We start from the raw sequence: 22897 nt of genomic DNA on the forward strand, positions 1-22897 counted from the left end.
TGAGCCCTTACTGTCGGTTAGGGTTGAGGAAACAGTACTGGGAAAACCGTTGTTTACCTGTCATGAAATAAACATTATAATTTACTTATTTCATGACTGTGCTTCATCCTTCGGCCGTGTAACAACTACTGACTACTTTCTATCGCAAAAGTGGAAATATAAGTTGTAACCTCTATGTAGCTGCTGTATGGGAAACACAAAGGAGAATACAAAAGGTCGTTGTGTCCTGGAACCTACCCAGCCACCCCCCACCCGAGCTGAGAGGGGGAGTAGTGGCCTCAGTAACATAACAATGGTCACAAATGAGTTGTTCACACCCGCCATCTGACACCAGCTTGGACTTTAAAGGTATAGGTGTCAAATGACATCCTCTGGACATGTTAATGACGTGGCTGTTGAATTAAAGAAGTTACTGAGCTCTGGATGTAATGGAGCAACATCAGGTGTGTGTGTGTGTGCCCATGCGTGCGTGCCCTGTGGGTCAGATCCAGACTGACCTGAGAGTTTCAACATGGCTGCTGCTTGGTTCAAGGGTGTGCAACAATGAATTTGTTTGGAGCGCAATGATACCATTAATAAATTATTTCATAAATAAATGCTTTAAAAATTCCGTGACTGAACACTGAGAACATAAATTACCTTTAATTCATTTTGAAAAAACAACACCAGACTGATCGTGGGAATTAAAATGCACCTACATTTATCATTTCTACTTATTGCGGATAATTCCTTTGATTAAGACCTGACACTGTCTATAACAGGAAGTAACGGTCAGTGTCACCATGGCCACAGGAGCCTGCTTTGTTTAGTTTTCTTAATTTTGGTTTAGTTTCTAACCTTATGCTGCACGAAGGCGTCTCCTCTGCTCTGACTGCAGCTGAGTGCTGCATGACAAAAACAGTGTGTGTAACTCCGCCCCGTCTCCCTTTGCTCAGCGCAGAGAGCGCATATTGATCAGGATCGGCTCCCATTATTCACTTCAAAGAGCCGTTTCCTTAGCGACCGACATATCACTATTATCCGAGTAATTTCAAATATACATGGTGTGGCGTGTGAACAGGTTAAAACGCGTGAGGCACGACGTGGACAGTGAAACTATATGGGATCTTTCCAAAATCCATTTGAGAGGAGAACATTGGTGGAAAAACAAACAAATAAAACAGCGAGGCCCAGATAAGCCTAACAACAAAAAAGGGCCAACAAGAAAGATAGAGTTTATACAAGAGGTTTCTCTCGAAATTGTTACAGCAGGAAGGCTTCGCTAGCTGGATGCCAGTCATTGTAAATGCTTTATATTGCTTCCCCTGTTGTTGTTGAGCCAATCACTGCAGTTACATGATTTCAGGGGTACCATCATCTTTTGTCCAGACCAGTTTCATATTCATACAAAGTACTCTTCAACAGAAGAGTACTGTCTGTCTGTATACACACACATTAATTTCCTTGACCAGATTTTCTTTGTATAAAGTTGACCTTAGCACAACACAGTCATCCAGCAATGTATTGCACTTAAGAAATTTCTGATATTTTGTCTAAAATGCTGTGTGTTTTGCTTATATTATTGGATGTGATTGTTCACTCAATGTTTGAAACTATCAAATTGTTTGCAGATTGTATTTTTCTTGTTCTGCTAATTGTTGCAGTTCAGATCATATTAGTAATATTAAGCTTTATCATAAATTACTGTTCAGTATGTTTCTATTCCAGTATTTAATTTCTTGAAATACCCAAAACATTTACCACTAATGCACTGTTTCATAGTGCTCAGCTGTATAGAAAAGGTAAAAAACGTTTGTAGTAAGTAATTTATTGCCAAAATTGTGGTTGTGCATTTATGTTGTTTATGTTTTGTGCCAAAAATGCCTCAAGTTATTAATATTGGCATTCAATAATTATTATTTCACAGAGCACTGATATCCTGCCGTTTCTGTTCAGTTGTATGGGGATGGTTACTGAAACTGACTTGATATGGCACAGCCCCACCTACAATATTTTTTCACCAGCCGCCACTGTGTGCCACACACAATCCTGCCTCTCACCAACGAGTCTCTTCACGTGCCAAATTCACATGTTTTGCTCAGTGTGTGAAGTTTTGCTAAGTATTTATCAAAAGGTACTCCCTGGGTGAAAAACATATCTTTCAAAGGTTACATTCTGACTCAGCACAATGTACTCTTCAAACTTGGCCTTTAGCTCTGCCAACGTCAGATTATCTTCATCCATCTGAAAGCTTAATCCGTCAAGTTAATGTAGTTATTGTTCTTAACAAGACACTGAACCCTAAGTTGCTCCTAGTGGTCAACCAGCGCTTTGCATGGCAGCTCAGTCCCATTAGTGTGTAAATGGGTGAATGAGCTGATATGTAAAGTGTTTTGGGACTACTTCATTGTAGTGATAAGACACTATATAAATAAAGTCTATTTACCTTTTACCATTGTTTAATTGTCAGGTGACATCTGGATGTCTGAATGTCTGCTCAGTGACTCTGAGGAAACTCCACCTACATGTTTTTTCATTGATGCAAATCCTTTTATTTTATGTCATCATTGCTTGGCAAGTTATGTGGGAGTGAGTCACAGTGGCATAAAGGAGGCAGAGGACTTTTTTCAACAGAGGTGAGCCATAGTCTTTCTATAAATTAATATAATAATAGTAATGGTAATTATAAGGATTTTAAGTCTGTAAATGTTTTAGAATCCATGGCAGCTCATGACAAAAGATAAAGCAATATAAAAATACTTAAGATATCTAAATCACTTTAAGATTAAAGTTAAATCTTCTTTTGTCTCTCAGATAATCCAGAAAGGAAAGTTACATTTACAATGGTAAGACAAATGTTTCTTGTGTTGGAATAAATGCTAAGATTGGATCTCAATTGTTAAAACAAGCCAACACAAATATAATAAATACGCTGTGGCTCATCTTCCTATTCTTAGTTTTTCATGTGTGTTTACAGGTGATCCTACACCATAAACTGCAACTTGCATTATCGTTGTTGTTTCGATTGCACTTGGTCTGCTGCTGCCTTCCTTTTATAAGGCTGCTAACCAAGCCATGGGAATATCCAAATATGTGCCTACACCCAAAATAGGTAAACTACTGTTTGCATACGACACCTTAACATTTAACTGAATTCCTTCGACTTTTAACAAAGAACTAAGTGTTTTCCTGAGTGTCATTCCATGTCACTAGTTTTGCTTTAAACAATTGACTGATTCTTATCTTAGGCACCTTAAACTTAACCGGTTTTTACTTTTTCAGTTTATTATATTCAACATTGAACAAAATTATTCTTCACACTTTTCTAATCTTTCAGAGCAATTTTAATGAAAATGATTAAAATTGTTTGAGATTCAATTTGTCAGTGTTTTTAATAGGTTATGTTTTGCATGTGTTATAAAAGTATTTATTGAAAATAATTTACTTTTTAATAGTTTTGCTGAATTTTTCTGAATAACAATAGTTGTGTATATATACAGTATATATATACTGTATATACTATTTTATGTCACAATACATTACATTTAGTTTATCAATCAATCAATCAATCAATCAATCAATCTTTATTTGTATAACGCCAAATCATAACCAATGGTATCTCAAGGCACTTTACAGTAGAGCAGTCTTAGGGACGGACTCTTCATTTTATGGATACACACATATGCATATATACGTATATAAACATACATATGTATCCCACACCCAACATGAATTCATCATGGCGGCAAGGAAAACCTTCTGTTAAGCAGCAGGAACCTTGCTTTAGACTAACTTTAGACTATCTTATTTATATATTGAAATAGTGTGTAATTTTATTCATCATTTTATGTGTATTATGTTTTTAGGTAACATTCTTTTTTTAAATGATAAAAGATGGTAAACAAAGACATTCAGCTTTTTGTGATATCTACAGTAATTTGGCAGTGAAATTTTACCTCGTACTACAAGGTTTTTTATATTGTGATTTTGATGTTACCACATAAACAACATTTGTTTCCTGGGACCAGCAGCATAAAAGAAAAGAAATATTAATTGTGAATAAATCTGCCAAACCCTGATTTTTTTTTTCTTTTTCTTTTAATGTGAACCTTGCAAAAACAAACTCCAAGCAGGTGTGACTAATTTCGGTTAGAGGAAGTTCTATAGAATCTAAATGATGCCAAAGTGGCATCATTAGCTGTGTTTCATTACAAGTTTTTTCAAAATAAAAGTCAGAATTACCAGAGGAGACGAGAAAATGCTGACCCACAATTCCTTGCAGCGACAACATTTAAGGTAGGCTTATGTATAAGCCTGTGTCATCATGATAAATGGCTCGTTACGCGAGTACTTGGCAAATCGGTAATGGGAAAATGAATAAAGGTATTCGTTTTCCGTTTTTCGTTTTCTGTACCGAAGCAAAAGAGCTTGAATTTGAAAAACAAGGCGTTTTCCGTTTTTTCATTTTGGTTTTGGAAACAAATATCAAATAATGAGTGTTTTTTTTTCCCGTTTTTTCTTACATAATGACAACAAATGAACGAATGATACACAGATTTTTTTGCTATTGTTTTAATGTGTTCTCATTTTGTGTTTTTTGTTGTCATTTTGCATATTCATTTTTTATTATATTTGTGCGTGAGTTGTCATATTTAGCCACTTCTTACTTTTAGCTCCTCTCGCTAACCCTGAGCTCTTTTATATAGAAGCTATTCTGAACAAACCTTCCTGTGCAAAAGATTGAGTAATAATAAAGACGTCAATGTTGCCACAGGTCTTCCAGGCCACCCCTCCCTCCCAGCAGTCCTCCCCAAACTCATCCATGCACATGTGCTAAGGGCTCCAAGCTGTTGAAAGATTTTATCCCACCAGAGCAATATGAAGAGCTGCAGCAACAGCGAGCTAAGGAGTGGAAGGCAGTACAAAGAAGAAGGTAATGAATGCACCGAAACACTGTACATGGAGGTCAAACTCCTTGTTGATTGTCTGATGCACCAATGTTTACCTGGTGCTCACAGCTTTTTTTTGTTAATTGTTCAAACAAACTGGGCCTGTACTATGAAGCTGGATGAGTACATCTGGGATATCTCTCCGTTAGCTTCACCTAACCAAACATTCTTCAACACAGAGCAGCTGTACTATGAGGCAGGATATCAATAAATTCAGTTAACTCAGGTGATTTAACCCTGACTACCTGGGCGCTCACATAAAACGGGTGGAGTTTACAGCATCTGATCAATCACGAACATGTTGAAACCGTGCAGAGCAACTTATGTCACAATTGAGGATAAATGATTTTAAATTATGAATTAAAATTCATAATTCAGACAGTTCATGAAGCTCAGCCTACATCATAAGGTGAACAATATTTGTAATTTATACAACATTGATTATTTTGCCCGGCGCTCGCAAGTTTTATCAGCAGACTAATCTGTTTCCTATAGGACAGTGGTTCCCAAACAGGGGTACGTGTACCCCTTGGGGTACAGGAGCATATTGCAGGAGGAACTCAATTAACAATTAATTTAAAATTAATCAGGAAATGTTGGTTCCTTTCTAGGCAGATTTTGGATAACAATACTATTGCTCAATAACATACTATATTTTCTTACAATTTATTGAAACAGGATTATTTTATGCTGTAGAGGCCATTTTGTCACACTTCTGACAATAGAAGACAATAATTAGATACGTTTTACATCAAGACTGTCTTTATTTATTATTACAAAAGTTGTAGTTTAACAAAACTCTGCTTTAATTTCCATTTATTGTTTTGAATTTGTAGATGAAGCCTTAAGGAACTAATGATGGACACAGTTAGGGGTTTCAGAGAGCCCTCTGCTCCACAAATTAAAACGTACATGAAATTGTGGAGAAGGTACTTATGATAAGAAGTTCACCAGTGTCATAGTACAGCACATACGGAATAATTCTTGGAATTTAGTTCGATAAGAGGAAATCCAGCTTCATAGAACAGGCCCACTGTGTGCATTTGATCTCTTTTAACAGGACGACGTCTGTGCTATCCAAACCTCTGTACGCTTTGCCCAACTCTCCTCTGCAGTATCCCATTCAGGGCTTCACTGTGCAACCGCTGCAGCCCACCCTTATCCCAGGTGTGTTCCTGACAAATGCAAACTGTCACTTATTGTCACCTAAAGCCATATTTAGGCTGCACAGTACATCAGGGGTGTCAAACTCATCAGTGTTAAAGGGCCACATACGACCCAGTTTCATCTCAAAAAGGGCCAGACCATATGTTACGCCCCAAGCCTAGGGTCTAGAAGCATAACATATTTCACTAAACACAGGGATTTGTAGAAAAACAAAGGTCATTTACCATCAATAAATGTTCAACATTAAACAACAATTAGCAACAAAAAAAACAGAAGTATAGACGTCAGGGTGAACCAAGGCCTAAACAACAAACAAAACTCCATATAAACCTGAAAACAAAAAGTTACTAGAAAAAGGGAACAATAATGGCAGTTCACCCCTACAGCTTCTTTACAAATAAAAAAATAATTCTTAGTACGGTTCTAACTTAAAATGCTGGATAAACCAGGTAAACACATGCTAATACAGATTAAAAAATGATGGATAAACCAGGTAAATTACACGGTAATACGAAGCCAGATAATCAAAATGAGGACGGCAAGGAAAGGAGAGCCAACGCAACCACTATGGCTCTCCATCTGCTTCCAGGGGTGACAGTTCTCTTCTAGGGCCACTCCTGTGGAGAACCAACCAGCTTCCTCTGTATTGGCCAATCCCTGCTAACCTGCTGATTGGGAAAATATGTTCAACTGTGGGAGAACTCTCACTCTCCCACCAACACAGAAAATGCAATACTGCATGAGCTGTAACACCATAACATTTCTACAAATTCCAAATTGTGGTTCCCTGTTTTTGTAGATTCATGTGCAAAATAATATTGTGTGTAGCTTACAATATCTCGAAGGATAAACAATTGATCAAAATTATTGAAATTACAAATATTAAAAAAAAAATTGTTGTAGTTTTATTGACTGGGAATTTGGGGGGAGTAAGAAACCTATAACGTACTGTATATAGTGATTTACCAAAGTCATGTTTTGGCTCTAAATATTACTAATGACAAATCTTCCTGTGGGCCAGACTAGATACTCTGGCGGGGGACAAAATTAGTCGGTGGGTCTCGAGTTTGACACATAAAAGCATCGGCCTAATAATATGTTAATTCTCATTTCTGTAAAAATAACTTGCTATATTATGAACTTTTTAGTTTTGTAATTTGTGAGCTCGGGCTTCATTTCACATTTGCATTGAAAGAATGACGAAATGTCATTTCTCAAGTAGTTGTTTTTTTGTGGCAGAGCTCATGCTTTGAATGGTCTGCTAAGGTAGAAAACTCCTTAAAGGAGCTCCTTAAAGCATGGGAATGTTAAGCTAGTTAACAAACTGCAATGCTCTTTACTTTGTGGCCATACCAGCCTGTCATTCCCTGATCCCGTTAGATCTCGGAAGCTAAGCATGTCTGGGCCTGGTTAGTAGTTGGATGGGAGACCACTGGGAATTCCAGGTGCTACAGTGGGGGGCCGTCACCCCAGTGGTGTCTGTCGTTGTCCTTGGGCAAGGCACTTCACCCACATTGCCTAGTATGAATGTAGTGTGTGAGTGAGGTGGTGGTTGGAGGGGCCGATGGTGCACTATGGCAGCCTCGCTTCCGTCAGTGTTTGAGCAAATAGGCTTTCAGACAGTCAGCACTAAAACATTAGCTGCTCCATTGTCATTCCTCACCATCTGTTCTCATGGATCAAACATAACTGTCTTGCTGAGTCTGACTGTATCAACCATCAACATGTGGATGTGTTTACTTTATGTGGTCAGTGTTTCTGATGAGGTGAGCTATTTTGATTTGCAGGTTTGGGGCTGCATGCAGAAACACAAAACAACTACAAGGTTAGTGGGTCGTTCTCACACAGAACTGCAGGATTTTAGTCATTGATTGTAAATTTGGGTGAAGCATAGCAATGCTTAAAGGTGTAAAATGTAACAGTCCAAAAGTGTCTATCCACTTTACTGTAGTAAATAAATGATTTACCTCAAACTGATCTGTGAAACAATCGAACCTTTGCAATCCTAGTACATTACACACCTTTAAACAGACGTGCCCTTTCCACTTTACTGTAGTAAATAAATGATTTACCTCAAAATGATCTGTGAAACAATCGGACCTTTGCAATCCTAGTACATTACACACCTTTAAACAGACGTGCCCTTTTCTTTTATTGTAGAACAAGAGGATTACTTCAGGATTTAATAGCAATTTCATTGTATTTATACAAAGACGCGAAGAGTCTGCTGCTCAAACTAGTTTCACGTTGGCAGTTATGAAAGTTGAAGCTGAGGCTGCGTCAGAAAAGTCCCTCCTTTGTTTTTGTTCCAACACGTGACGGCCAGCTTTTAAACACATTACAACATTTTAAGTATTTTGTTATGTTAGATGTATGTGTTGTAACTTTGACTGAAAAAAATGTATAATGGCTTATTTTTTTAGAAAACAAAGGTCAGATTTGTCTTTAAGGTTTTACTTAAGTTTCATGTGAAAGAAGGAAGCAATCTCAGTTAGTTACAATCTCATATGTTAAGGTCATGTTAATTCAGACAAGGTTTTTCAGGATTAGTCACTATAGCAGCACTGATTCTATTGACTGTGTGCTGCTGATCTTTGTTAAGGAAGTTCATTCATAAGTTAACCATGGTCTGTCTAACTCAGGTGGTTCTGAAGGTCAGCCGTGGCATCCTGAATGTTGTGAAGAAGACGACAGAGGCAACGATTGAAGGTACGTCTCTAATGTCAGGAATAGCTTGTTGGAAAGTTTTCATTCTGTGACATTTCCAAGATATTCCTTAATAACACTGACCAATCAGATGTTGGAATACACTCTGTCCCAGGGGGAATGAGGCAGTGGTAATGCTGGGAACACTGGGAGAGCTCGTCAGTAAAACAGTGTCATATCAGTTTAATCCTGCTTGAAAACGAGCTGTAAAATCCTTGACCATCACTGAGACGCTTTTATACTCACATGCACTGCACTCGCCTTTATTCATGATTAACTGTGGTGCAATCGACTCATTAGTCACTGGTATGAATAGTAAGCATTATATGCTAATTAGTGGTCGAGGAAAAGCTAAGTCAGGCCTCCCATTGGCTTTTGAAAATATTACAACCAATCACTGTGATGGATTTGGTTTTAATCCCTCCTACTTTATTTGCATTAGATCCACTAGTACTACTTGTGAGATTTTGAGTGTAAAGAGTACTGATATCTCCTACATTTACTGGAATAAAAGTCCTGTTATTTGATTGAAAATGTATTCGCGTACAAGTAAAAAGTAGCTTAAATAGATAGTACTCAAAGTAAAAGTTACTAGGTACTTTTACCCCCCACGTTTATTTTTGGTAGTAAATCTTGCCACAATTTTCTTGCATACAGTAAACATCTAATGTATTAACTTAAAAAAGAAGAGACCAAATCTTCCACAATTGGAAGTTAATTTATTTTCCACAAAGGCATCTGTATAAAATAAAAGGTTTGTCAATATGTACAATTATTTTTTAAAATAAAAAAACACCAATGAATTTAGTTCAAAATAATTTTAATTATTGGGCTCCAAGTATAGTTACATGTATCAGCTTTAAAACTGAAAAAAATCAGGGGTGGAAAGAGAAAAAATCTACTTAAGTAAAAGTACTTAGTAATTAAAGTTACTTTGATTAAATTTTACTTAAAGTAAAAGTAAAGTTACTGGTGTATAAATCTACTCGAGTAAAAGTAAAAAGTAGCTCACTTAAAATGTAGTCAGAGTAAATATTACTTAGTTACATTTTTTTTTTTTTTTTGGGTGGGGGGTCATCTCTCCCATGCAATAAAAAATAAAAAGACGTGTATACAGATCAATCTAGGTTCTTTTTTATTATTATAATTTATTAGAGAACATCATTTCAAAATAACGTGCATGAGAACAAGACATGGTGTGAATAACCTGGATAAATAAAATAAAATAAATGTCAAGGATGTAAATTCGATGAGGTAAGTGCTTGTGTCAATAATCCATGTGTCAGAGCATCCAATAAATCACCTCTGAAAGCAAGAAATGCTTACAGTTTGTTATATAAAGTCTATAAAATGTAAAGAATGCAGAAAAGATAAAAACATTGGATGCGAGGGTTGAAGATCTGGAAAGAAAAGAAAGAGAAAAGGATGTCATCATCACGGGCCTAAAGATAAGGCCAAGGAGCTACGCCAGTGCAACAAGACAAACAGAGGATCCGACCATCGAAGACGAAAAATCGATTGAAGAACAGGTGATTGATTACCTGGACTCGAAAGGCATTGAAGTGAACCCAGACAACATCAACTACTGCCAGCTGCTGCCAAAACGCAAAGACACCAGAGATGTGAAAATTACATTCACCAACGTGAAATATAAAGCTGAAATAATGAGACAAGGAAGAAAACTTGTGGGAACGATGGTGTTTATGAACGAGAACCTGACGAAGCAGAATGCAAGTATCGCATGGAAGGCACGCCAACTGAAGAAAGGAGGAAAAATTGTGAAAAACTGGACCAGAGGCTGCAGGATTTACATCACACCCCCAGGAGGAGAAAATGGAAAACCCGTTCTAGTCCAAAGGATGGAAGACCTGGAAAAATACGAATGAGGTGCCTAAAAGTCAAGAACACTGATAAAAATCATGGATATGGACAGAATCACTAAAAATCATCCGCAACATCATCAACATCAACAACGGGAGATTAATCAAGTAGACGAAGTGGACCCAAACAACTTTTCACATTGGAAACAATACACGAACAGCCATTACTACACAGAGAATGACTTCAAAGTGGAAAATAAGAAGGAAAAAGGTCTGTCACTTGTTCACTGTAATTGTCGCAGTATGTATGCAAATTTTGAAGACATTAAGGATTACATCTCTACTTTGTATAGGTTTGACATAATAGCACTATCAGAAACTTGGATGAATGAAAAAAAAGGCATGGATTTTATGATAAAAGGATATAAATTTGTCTATAAGAACAGATTACATAAGTCAGGAGGAGAGGTAGCACTATTCATAAAAGAAAATATAGATATGGAGATTATAGAGTCTTTGAGTTTAACTGTGGAAGAAGTAATGGAATGTATAACAATCAAAATTACAAGTCCAGAGGGAAGTAAGATAATAATCTGCTGTTTGTATCGTGCACCTGACTGTAAAATAGACATATTTAATGAGAAACTAACCAAAATGATAGAAGAAATCAAAAATAAGAGATTACTGATATGTGGAGACTTCAATATAAATATTTTAAATCCTTTAAAAAATACACACATTGAAGACTTTGCCAATTGCATGTACACAAATGGATTAAAACCTCTCATAACGCAACCAACCAGAATTAATAAACACAGCTCAACACTGATAGATAACATCTTCACAAACATACAAAACACAGATATAAAGAGTGGTATATTAATAAATGACATCTCTGATCATTTACCAATATTTATGATACTAAACGCAAAAGAGAAGAAGAACCGTGAAAATCATAACACACAGACATACAGGAGACTGGAAGGAGAAAAACAACTAGAAAACTTTAAACAACAGATAAAAAGAGAGACGTGGGAGAGTGTTTTCAAGGAAGAAGACGTGAACATAGCGTATGACACATTTACAGACACAAAAACGACAATATACGATAAATGCTGCCCTTTGAAACAAATAACAACCAAAAGTAAAATAAACAATGTACCATGGATTAATAAGAAAATAGCCAACGTATGCAAAAAGAAAAACATATTATATAAAAAATATATAACAGAAAAAACATTAAAAGCAGAAATACGTTATAAAAAATACAGAAACAAAGTTAATAATTTACTAAGAGAAAAAAAAAGAGAATATTATGAAAAACAATTAAAAGAGAATAAAAACAAAAACAAAAAATTGTGGGAAATAATAAACAACATAACCATGCGTAAATGCAAAGAAAAAAATGCAGACCATTTTATAATAAACAATGTAAAAGAATACAATAAAAACATAATAGCACAAGAACTCAACAGTTTTTTCATAAATACTGGAAAAGACATAGAGAAAGAGATAAATAAACACCAAACACTTAGATGGAACCATTTTGACAATGAGAAGAAAGACATTGATAAGTACTTTGTACTTGAAGAAGTAACAGAAGCAGAGGTGGACAGAATAATCACTACCTGTACCTCAAAAAAATCCAGAGACGTTAATAATCTAACTATGAGTCTAATAAAAACCATAACAGCTGAAATAACCCCGCCACTAACATATATAAGTAATCTATCATTCAAGAATGGGGTATTCCCAGAAAAGATGAAAATTGCAAAAATCAGACCGATTTACAAGGGTGGAGAAAAATGTAATTTCACTAATTATCGACCTATATCAATATTACCACAATTATCAAAAATTCTGGAAAAACTGTTCATGAACAGACTCGACAAATTTATAGAAGACAATAATATACTACATGAAGGACAATATGGATTTAGAAAAGGACGTTCAACAGCAATGGCTATAATTGACATCACGGAGAATATAAGAGAAGCATTAGAAAAAAAACTATTTGTATTCGGAATTTTTCTGGACCTAAAAAAAGCCTTTGACACAATTAATCATGATATTCTAGAAGAAAAACTTCAAAATTACGGAATAAAGCGCAACGCCTTAAAATGGATTAAAAGCTATATGACAAATAGGAGACAATATGTTGACTTTGAAGAACACACATCAAAATGCCAAACCATACAATGTGGTGTTCCACAGGGTTCAATTTTAGGGCCAAAACTGTTCATTCTATACATAAACGACATTTTCAAAGTCACAAATTGCCTCAAACTAACGTTGTTTGCAGATGACACAACCATTCTATGCTCAGACAAAGACATTAAAACTTTAATAGAGTCAACAAATGAGGAACTATTAAAAATTCAAACATGGTTAGATGTAAATAAACTATCCCTAAACGTCAGTAAAACAAAATTCATTAACTTTGGAAAGAGAAAAAAAACAGGAGATATAAGACTGAAACTAAACATGGAAATAATAGAACAAGTAAAAGAATATCGGGTACTAGGAGTGTGGATGGACGACAAGCTGACCTGGAAAAAACATATACAAATAGTTAAAAACAAAGTTGCCAAAAGCAGTTACATCCTATGGAAGCTTCAACAAATCCTACATACCAAATCACTTAAAACTATCTATTCTTCACTCATAGCATCGCACTTAAATTACTGCTCCGAAATATGCGGTAATAACTACAAAACGTATCTTGAACCACTATTTAAACAACAAAAAAAAGCTATAAGAATTTTACATAAAGTACCACACAACACACACACAAACGATTTATTTGAGAAGTCAAAATACCTAAAACTGCAAGAAATAATACACTACAACACACAAATACACGCATTTAGGGCTTCATCAAAAAAATTACCACATCAAATCCAAAAACGTTTCACATACAATCAAAATCCCTATGAATTCAGACATAATAATGTGTTTAGAACAAACAGGGTCATATCAAACGTTGGCAAACATAGTACTGTGTATAGAGCCATGAACCTCTGGAACAGCCTTGACGCAGAGACACAACAGTCCGATAATCTGAAACAATTTAAGGAGAAAACGAGGAGGACATTTCTACATGCATACAGATCTCAAGTCAACTCTCCATTGAACTCTACAGCGACGACATGGAACTCATCAACTGGTCATTGAGCACCATTGACAAAATTTTCTCAACGAGGCAATTGCTTCAGCACGAAATACCGTGTCCAAAGGACACATACCCAAGTGGATATGTCATGGATGCACGAGGGAGAAGCCAGATGCTCTGTCTCTCCCAGCTGACAGTGGAAGATGTGGAGGACATCTATCTGCTAGGAGTCATGATCTTTGGCCTGCTAATGATGGGGGTACTGTGTGTGTATGTGCATGTGCCTTCCGGATGGATCGTAAGCTGAGGCGACTTTCAGAGGATATGAAGGTACTCCGAAAGAAGAAGAACTTTACGTTTGGAGAGTTGGAGGAACGTAAACAACGACTGGAAAAGAAAGCTCGAGGAGATACGGAGAAAAAGGACAGTGAGGAGGAGTAACAACAGGAACAATGACTGCAGACGAGAACACATCACATAAAAAAGGACAAAAAAAAAAAAAAAAAAAAGGGAAGAAACAAGGTTGGATGTAAAATTATCTGTGCTCAAATTAGGGGACGGATCTGGATAAGCATAATGCTTTTTTCCGTCGCCCTTTCCGGCATGAAAAAGGACAAAAAAAAAAAAAAAAAAAAAACAATGATGTGCTTTTGCTCTGAATGTCAAATGAATTTCTGTGAATGCAACCATGTCGGAAATGAACTGAATAAATAAAATAAATAAAAAAATAAATAAAATAAAACATTCTAGGTGGAATGAGCCCAAGGAGGAAAAATGATACTGACGCCTCAGGGTGACGTGCGCGCGCCTACAAATACAGTCTTGTGTTAATAATAATACTTGTAATTAAAAATCACATGATCATTGCGCAAAACTGCTGATCAATTGGCTACAACACCTGTAGCTGTTATACAAAGAAACGCGCACACAATGCGTAAAGACGCACAGTGGCTTATCTGGCACTGCTGGAGGACGAGGCGGCGCACGGGACACCAGAGTCGGCACCAGACAGTTATAAATGGGGGGCATCAAGAAAACGTCAAGGGGGCACAAAAACTGGAGCAGCCGTAAACTCCACAAAACATGGACATTTTGATGATTTCAGATGGCAGATTCTCAAGTTTCCTGCTCTCCATCAGAATTTAGCGCTCTCGCTTTGTCGCGATGCAGCAATGTGAGTGAAGTAGAAGTACACAAAAATACTACTCAATTACAGTTACGAGAGTAAATGTAATTTGTTGCTTTCCACCCCTGGAAAAAATAACCTCCATTCAATGCTGTTTAGGTGCTTTACGGTTAATCTGATTGGTCGGCAATGATGTGATGCATTTGATTGTTGTTTGTTCATTCATTTTAAAACTAAATAATAATAATAATTTACTTAGTAATGGTTGGGTGTAGAAATGTAACAAATGACTTTACTTATTTTAAAATGTACTTAAGTACAAGTACAATTACTGATTTAGAAAAATACTCAAAAATGTTGCTTCACGAGAAAAGGTTTTTGGTTCACCATTGGGTGAATAGAACCTCCTCGTAAAATAAAATCAGCTTTACTAGTAGTTAGTAATAATATTAACAATGATAATATTATAGTTGTATCTAAACAGATGATGAATTTCTATTGCACTTCTCCACTAGGTGAAGGTAGCTCCACATTAACTGTTGAATCCAGCAAACCACACGTTATCAATGAGCTGCTGTCCAACGTGTCGTACACCAGCGCTTTCTACCACATAAACAGTGGAGACCTCGGTATGTGTTCATTAACTAAAACTCTCCAGATACTAACATTTGTAGAGCTACACAGTGAATAAGTCACTGTAACAAATGTTCTTTTTATTTATTTATTAGCAACTTTTCAGTTTGAAGACGATGAAGTCGTTTTTCCAATCGCCATCAAACGAACTCAAATGCCGATCCTGTACAAGATGGGAAAGGGTAAGAGCACAGATTCATCAAATCCTCAATTTACTCATTAAATACAGTTTTGTACAGTCATTTGTTCAGTTCTTGTTCATTAGTTTTTTATCCAGCTACATATTTACTAGGGATGAGAAAACCAAGGCCTAAACACTGAGAGTAATTATTATTATTAGTATGATCAGATTTATAGCTATTTATGAACGTGCACTAACCTCAATATTGAAGCACTGCAATTGTATACAATAATATTCATGATTAAAACAATAAATCAATTGAAATGTATGAAAATATTTATTTAGCAGTGACATTCTAACAATGTTCAATATAAAACACATTAAAGTTATTGATGAAGAGCAGCTTCTCTGCTTTATTACATTGAAATCTGTGATAAACACTGTCCACTTTCATGATGGCATGGATCATTTCTTGTGCGCTGCCGAACACATAAGAGTTAAAAACTGATGTCCAAACGGCTCATTGATACAGGAATTGTTCTCAATGGAGCCAGTGAAACTGGTTCAGCTTTCCTGCAGGATGACAGGTGTAACAAGAGCGACAGTATTTGGTTACGTGTGATTTTAACCCAGGCCAAAATAAATAGCTCAGCACACAGAAAAATGTTTGTTTTTTAAATGTTAATCAAGAATCCTGTGCAATACTCGTGACTTGTGGTTCGTACTTTTTTGGCACCACTACCTGCATGGGTGGAGCAGTTATTTAACAGTGAGGGTGTTCTAAGGTTAGGACAACTGTGGACTCCCAATTTAGTTTATTACATTATTTTACTAAAACCATGATAAAGTTGTTATTAAGTCAGTGATACTCAACTCGTGGCTCTTTATGTTTTAGTTTTAATTATTATTCCCAAAGAAAACCTTAAAATTTGCAAACTTTTTTACCCCTTTTGGCAATTTTGCAACTTCCTTTGGTCCATTTTTGCCCCTTTTCCAAAAAATTTCACTGTTTTTTTTTTCTAATTTTTCTACCTTTTGACAAAAAATATCCCTTATTTTTGTCAATTTTTTGACGTTTATCCAATTTTATTTTCTTTTAACCATTTTTTCTACTTTTCATCCAAATAAGCCCAATAAATACCACTTGTTTCCTTTTTTCCCTACATTGTGCCCTGTTTTGTTCCACATGATTGCCCTTTTCCACTATTGTTTACAACATGTTGCTCATTTAAGCTACCATTTAATTTTTTATTTTTTTGCCACTCTGGACTGCTTTTGGCCCATTTTAGTCACTTTTCACTTTTTTCTTGCCACGTTTTGGACACTTTTAGACAAATTTTTGCCACTGGTTACTAATTTTTTGTCACTTTACTCACACTTTACTCATCACTGTAAACTCTTTGTTTTTTTGGAACAGCAGCTTTGTCAAATGGCTGGCTGTGATTGGCTTGATCACCATTCAGTTAATCTAACTGGACTAATATGTTTTCAACAATGAATCCTTACATAAAAAAGTGAAGGGGATGATTTTTTGTTTTTATGAAAGTGCAGGTGTCTCATCCCCCATGGGTGAGACACACCTGACTACCTGATGAACCACATGTAATCCATCAGCATCAGGACTCCACGTCCTCATTTGAACCCATACATGAGATGTGATTTCACCAGTTGATGCATAAACTAAATATTTGTGTTCTGACACGCTGTCAAACTCTCAACTCTGTCTGAAGGACACAAAGACACACTCGGCTGTGAATTGAAACACACCCACAGCACAACCCCTTTGTTATTTTCTGTATTAATGCTCAGGTTGGTCATTATTCTAAACACTGACATGAATGTTGATCACATTTTGTGGCCGCCGCTCTGATAAAAGTTGCCCATCTGTGACTTAAGATCAACAGAGGTGTAAAGATTACTGAATCTAAAAAAATCTTACTTATGTAGAAATACTGTTACTTGATTGAAATTGTATAAAGAAAAATTAGCTCAATTAAATAGTACTCAAAGTAAAGGTTACAGATACTATCACCTCCCATGTTTATTTTTGGTAATAAATCTTGACACGGTTTGATGCATACAGTAATTAATTTCTTTTCCGCAAAGTCATCTGTATAATATAAAAGGTTTGTCAAAATGTGTTTAAACAATAATAATAATAACACCAATGAATTAAATTCGAATTAAAAATAATTCCCGGGCTCTCAGTATAATTACTGACAAAATAACCTTTATCAAATGGTGTTTTGGTGCCGTGCATTACGTATTATATGATTGGTCGGCTATGATGTGATGCATTTGATCATTGTCTGGTCATTTAAATTTTTTGTAGTTTCACAAAGTCCGTTGATCAATTTTAAAACAAATAAGAATTCACTCAGTAACGGCTGGGTGTAGAAATGTAACAAAATACTTTACTACTTTTAAAACGTTCTTATTAGTAAAATTACTGATTTAAAAATGTACTCAAAAGTATAAGTACCCATAAAAGCAACTCAATTACAGTAACATGAGTACTTGTAATTCTTTACTTTCACCCCTGAAGATCATCAATACATATATTTTTTCATATTAACTTACTTGATAAATTTGAGATTGATTAAGTCCTATTTTAACACTAGCTAAGCTGTTTCTATTGTGTGTATGATGTTGAAATGATGTTTCTCCTCTCAGACATCAGCTCTCAGGTCACCATCGTCACAAAAACCTTTTTGCGATACCCTCAGCTGAATAAACTGATAGACAGCATCCGGCATTTCTACACTTCTGTAAAGATCATCATTGCAGACGACAGCATCGAACCACAAACAGTCAGCGGAGAAAACATTGAGCAGTACATCATGCCTCCATCTCAGGTAGACTTCATCTCTTTGTGTCATTATTTATGTTCGTTAAGTTTAATGATGGAAAAGAAGAAGTAGGCACATGTAAAATAGACACTTGTCCTCTCTAAAAAACACTTCTTTAATACCTTCCATTAATTTGTGAGTAGACTGTGAATCATGTGAACCCATAGAAAATATCATACAGTATGATGTGTACACATCCATGTGTACACATTCATATATATATATATATATATATATATATAATGTTTTCGCCATCAGGGCTGGTTTGCTGGCAGAAACCTTGGCGTTTCCCAGGTTACCACCAAATACTTCCTGTGGGTGGACGATGACTTCCTGTTTACAAATGACACAAAGATAGAGAAGTTTGTGGAGGTGATGGAAGCCAATCCTGACCTGGATTTGGTAAGAAAAGCTCATGTTATTGGTGCAAATGTTTTAAGTCGGTGTGTAAAGTTCCTTTAATTTCAGAACGCCCTGGAATTATAGTCTAGTGTTTGTTTTTTATAAATAATGAAATAGAAACAGAAACATCTAAATGTTGGTGTTATTACGACAAATACACTTGGGCACAGCACAAACTGCCTATTGTAAGTGTTCCCAGACTCCTCAGAATCACTATAATCCCTCTCTGGTTCCAAAACATATCCATGCTCACCTAATGTAATCAGTTATCAGTAGGGGGGGGGACACACAGCGTATACGATATGATACACAATGTTCGGGTTTATGAGATCAATGCAAAATTTTGAAAAGAAGAAGAAAAAAACCTGGACTTTAATACCAAGAAATGAAACTGTGAAACAGTTTATCAATCAATCAATCAATCAATCTTTATTTGTATAGCGCCAAATCATAACCAATGGTATCTCAAGACACTTTACAGTAGAGCAGTATTAGGGACGGACTCTTAATTTTATGGATACACACATATGCATATATACGTATATACACATACATATGTATCCCACACCCAACATGAATTCATCATGGCGGCAAGGAAAACCTTCTGTTAAGCAGCAGGAACCTTGTGTGGATCCCATTCCTATGATGAACAGCCATCCACGTTATGCTGTGTTGGGTGTGTGCAGAGAAAAGGGTGGAGACAGAGCCGCTGAGTCTCTGTAACTCCACACTGAGGATCCCACGGACCTGCAAGACAAAAGCCAGAAGGAGTACAGGAGCAAACACTTTATAGCTGAGATAATAAAGAAAATCACACCAAGGTATTGAAAATAAGAAATACTTAGACTATTGTGACTATATATGACCAAAAACAATATATAGTGCAATAAATAGAAGCATATCATATCAAATTTTCTCCTTTGAACATTGCACGTTCGATATAAACACTTCAGTTGATGCCAATCATTGTTCACATTTTGGTAACTAGTCATTGCTAAACTCCCTTTGCCATCAACACTGAACGACAGTTTACGAGGCACGTGCATTCAATTTGACAGTCCTCGCTCAGGAAAGTCAAAGCCTATTGGCTGGGTGCACTCAGGACCAGGTTATGAAATGGATAAGATCTAAAAAAGTACTTAAGTCCCGCCTCCTGACCACTCAGATCTCGTGGTGCAGCGCTGACAGGATAGAAATACAGTAGGATAGAAAGATTAATTCTGGATTAAATGCAATCCTTTAATTTACCAATGACTACCTGAATAGAAACACGTCTGTCCTGTAATAAAGTAAAACTGATCAAAGCGCTGTTTGTCTATCATTCCATGGATTATTAATGTATGATCTCACACTTTTAGGCATTAACAGTGTCAGCAGCTTCCTGCCCGTGTTCTTTTCTTCCTGCTTTTTCTGCAGCTAAAGTGTTGTTTTTGGTCTGAATTATGAATTTTAATTCTTCATATTTTTAAAGATTTTTCCCACAATTATGACACAAGTTGCTCTTACAAAGTTTCTCCATGATTATGGTTGGTTTGATGCTGCAATCTCTGCCCGTTTCATGTGAACACACACATAGCCAGGGTTGAATGAACGTGTTTATATCCTGCTTCTTAGTACAGCTGCTCTCTGACAGAGAATGTTTGGTTAGGTGAAGCCCACTAACGAAGAGATATCCCAGATATACTCATCCAGATTTGTAGTACAGGCCCTGAGTGACGATGTCAAAGATTCACTTTCACTCTGAGGTTTGTTTGTTTTCAGGTGGCCGGCTTGGTGGGCAGCCCGGTGAAGGGAAACCGCCACTACTTCTCTCTTTTGTATGAAGAAGGGGATGAAGAAGAGGGCGGGTGTCTGTACAGGAAGTCTGGTGGAAACTTCCACACTCTACCCAGTTACCCAGAATGCTTTCTGGCTGATGGGGTGGTCAACTTCTTCCTCGCTCGTACGGATTCAGTGCGTAAGGTGGGATTTGACCCAAAGCTTCAGCGAGTCGCACATTCAGGTAGATGCAGAAATCCTGTGATGATTCCTCACGCTCCAAGAAAGCGGCTTTTTAAAATTGTAATATTCTTCTCTGCAGAGGTCTTCATGGACGGTTTGGGGTTTCTGATGGTCGCCTTGTGCCGTGGAGTGAGCATCGGCCATCAGTCAAACTCAAAAACAAATAAAGAATACATGAAATTCAGGAAACCTGGAGAGGAGGAAAAGGTGTCTAAAAATCAGCTTCACTTTTCCAAAAACTACCTGAAATGCGTCAAATGGGGATAGACTCATGGATTTTTCAAATAAAAATGTTTACAAATTAATCTTAATGATAAGAAAATATTGTATAACCATTTGATTATATATTCATGATTAGAGTGGAAAAATACTCTTTTTTGTTTCTGTTTGAAAGGGTGACCATATTTTAATTACCAAAAAGAGAACACTTGGGCCAACTTTAGCAATATTAAAAAAGTACTTGACGTTTTCTTGAATCTACCTTGTTACGGCAAAATACAGCATAGTAGATAAATTAGATATTGTCCATATGTTTTAAAAAATGATTTCTCTCTATAACAAAAACTTGAAAAATATCTGAATTCAGTAGTGATAACTGACCAAAATTCAAGGTTTACAGAACCCCCATCCATGGATGTTACATCATCCAGGAGAGTCTTCCTTTTTTCTCTTTTCCTTGTGTTTGATGATTTTTGTCAAAACAAAGTGGCATCATTAAGGATTCCGTCACAAGTGAGTAAAATTACTATAAAGACCCATATTGGCTATGAAGAGCAACTCCTTATTTTTCAGAAACTGATGGGATTTCTCAGATTGAGCAAATATTAGCGGAGTTGCGGCCTTTAAAATAATGTGTACCCCGAGATGCGTTCAAGGTCCCTAAGAAATCCGAATAAATTTGTATTTGTAAAATATTCCCGGACAAGTTGTAAAAAGGAGACATGCCTCGATAAATCAAGACGTAGGTCACCCAAAGTGGGATATGCAAATTTTCATAGGAGGTATGTAAATATAAATGAAAAAAAGTATGAAGACATTGGAAACTAGAATATAAATAGACCAGCAGTCAGGAGCCTCCATGCACTGCCACAAACTCCACATTGGCCTCGGTTAGACTGCCCTCTAGTGGTGACAAAGAAACAATCTAATCAAAAAAGCGCAAATATGACGAGCGCGTCATTGCTTTGCGTTAGCCAAATGTGCCGTCAAGATTTTGATGCCCTTTGTTACTATGTAGGCCACTACTTGTGTGAAATGTGGATTTTCAGCTTTGACAAGCATGAATACAGAATACAAAATGAAACATTGCGCCCTTCTCGTTACAGTTGTAACAAGTTGTATTTCACAGTTTCAGGGTGATGGATATGTTGTATTACTGGTATATGTTAAATCAACAAATATTTGGTAGATTTCTTTTTCCAAAAGCAAGAGAAAAAAAGATGGTTTCTCACCGATAATTCTGAGTAAGATGGGTTTTTTTATGTGTGCTTAAAGATTATTCTTGTTTTTTTATCATGTATTATTCCTCAACAGGATAGGTAAAATTTCAGGACAAATTTCACTGTAGGGCTACATTGTATATGACATCACATTATTGTGCAGGAGTAGGGGGTACAGGGCTTCAGGTTTAATGTCTGAAGGTGTACAGGACTGGGAAAAGCTTGGGAATGACCGATTAGACTGTGAACAGTCAACACACCCGTGTATGATTCGTACTGTATAAAAGAGCAGCAGACCACTTGTTGGACGGACAAACTGTCTCCAAGCAATCTTGTATTCTCAAACTTTGTCTCAACTTGTATATGTTTTATTAAAGTGGATCAAAGACATTTCTACTTGGTGCTCTTTCTTTCTTTCTTTCTTTCTTTCTTTCTTTCTTTCTTTCTTTCTTTCTTTCTTTCTTTCTTTCAAGGCAAACATCCAATGACACAATAAAAAATAACAAATGAATCCACAGACCTCTAGAGAGTGCTATGTCACTCAGAGAGAGAGTTTACTCTGAGCTGCTTTGTACAATTTATCACATGTGGTG

General features: G+C 36.4%; 1 protein-coding gene, 1 long non-coding RNA gene and 1 pseudogene across 2 annotated transcripts; all 3 read left to right on the forward strand.

Moving 5' to 3' along the window:
- Nucleotides 1–2559: 2559 nt before the first annotated feature.
- LOC114468703 (uncharacterized) lies at nucleotides 2560–3090 on the forward strand. Its single transcript, XR_003674665.1, has 3 exons — nucleotides 2560–2615; nucleotides 2794–2825; nucleotides 2957–3090. It is a non-coding gene; the product is annotated as an uncharacterized LOC114468703 (long non-coding RNA).
- Nucleotides 3091–5786: 2696 nt separating this feature from the next.
- Nucleotides 5787–22694, forward strand: LOC114468966 (beta-1,4 N-acetylgalactosaminyltransferase 1-like). The gene is made up of 10 exons (XM_028456152.1): nucleotides 5787–5795; nucleotides 5924–6095; nucleotides 7883–7920; nucleotides 8738–8804; nucleotides 15375–15488; nucleotides 15588–15674; nucleotides 18287–18468; nucleotides 18721–18864; nucleotides 20626–20866; nucleotides 20945–22694. Exons 1-10 carry the CDS (start codon nucleotides 5787–5789, stop codon nucleotides 21130–21132), a joined length of 1242 nt encoding a protein of 413 aa, XP_028311953.1. The 3' UTR covers nucleotides 21133–22694.
- Nucleotides 7435–7552, forward strand: LOC114469110 (uncharacterized; annotated as a pseudogene).
- Nucleotides 22695–22897: the final 203 nt, after the last annotated feature.

This window comes from Gouania willdenowi, chromosome 8, assembly GCF_900634775.1.
Source record: "Gouania willdenowi chromosome 8, fGouWil2.1, whole genome shotgun sequence".
In the NCBI taxonomy this organism is placed as follows: domain Eukaryota; kingdom Metazoa; phylum Chordata; class Actinopteri; order Blenniiformes; family Gobiesocidae; genus Gouania; species Gouania willdenowi.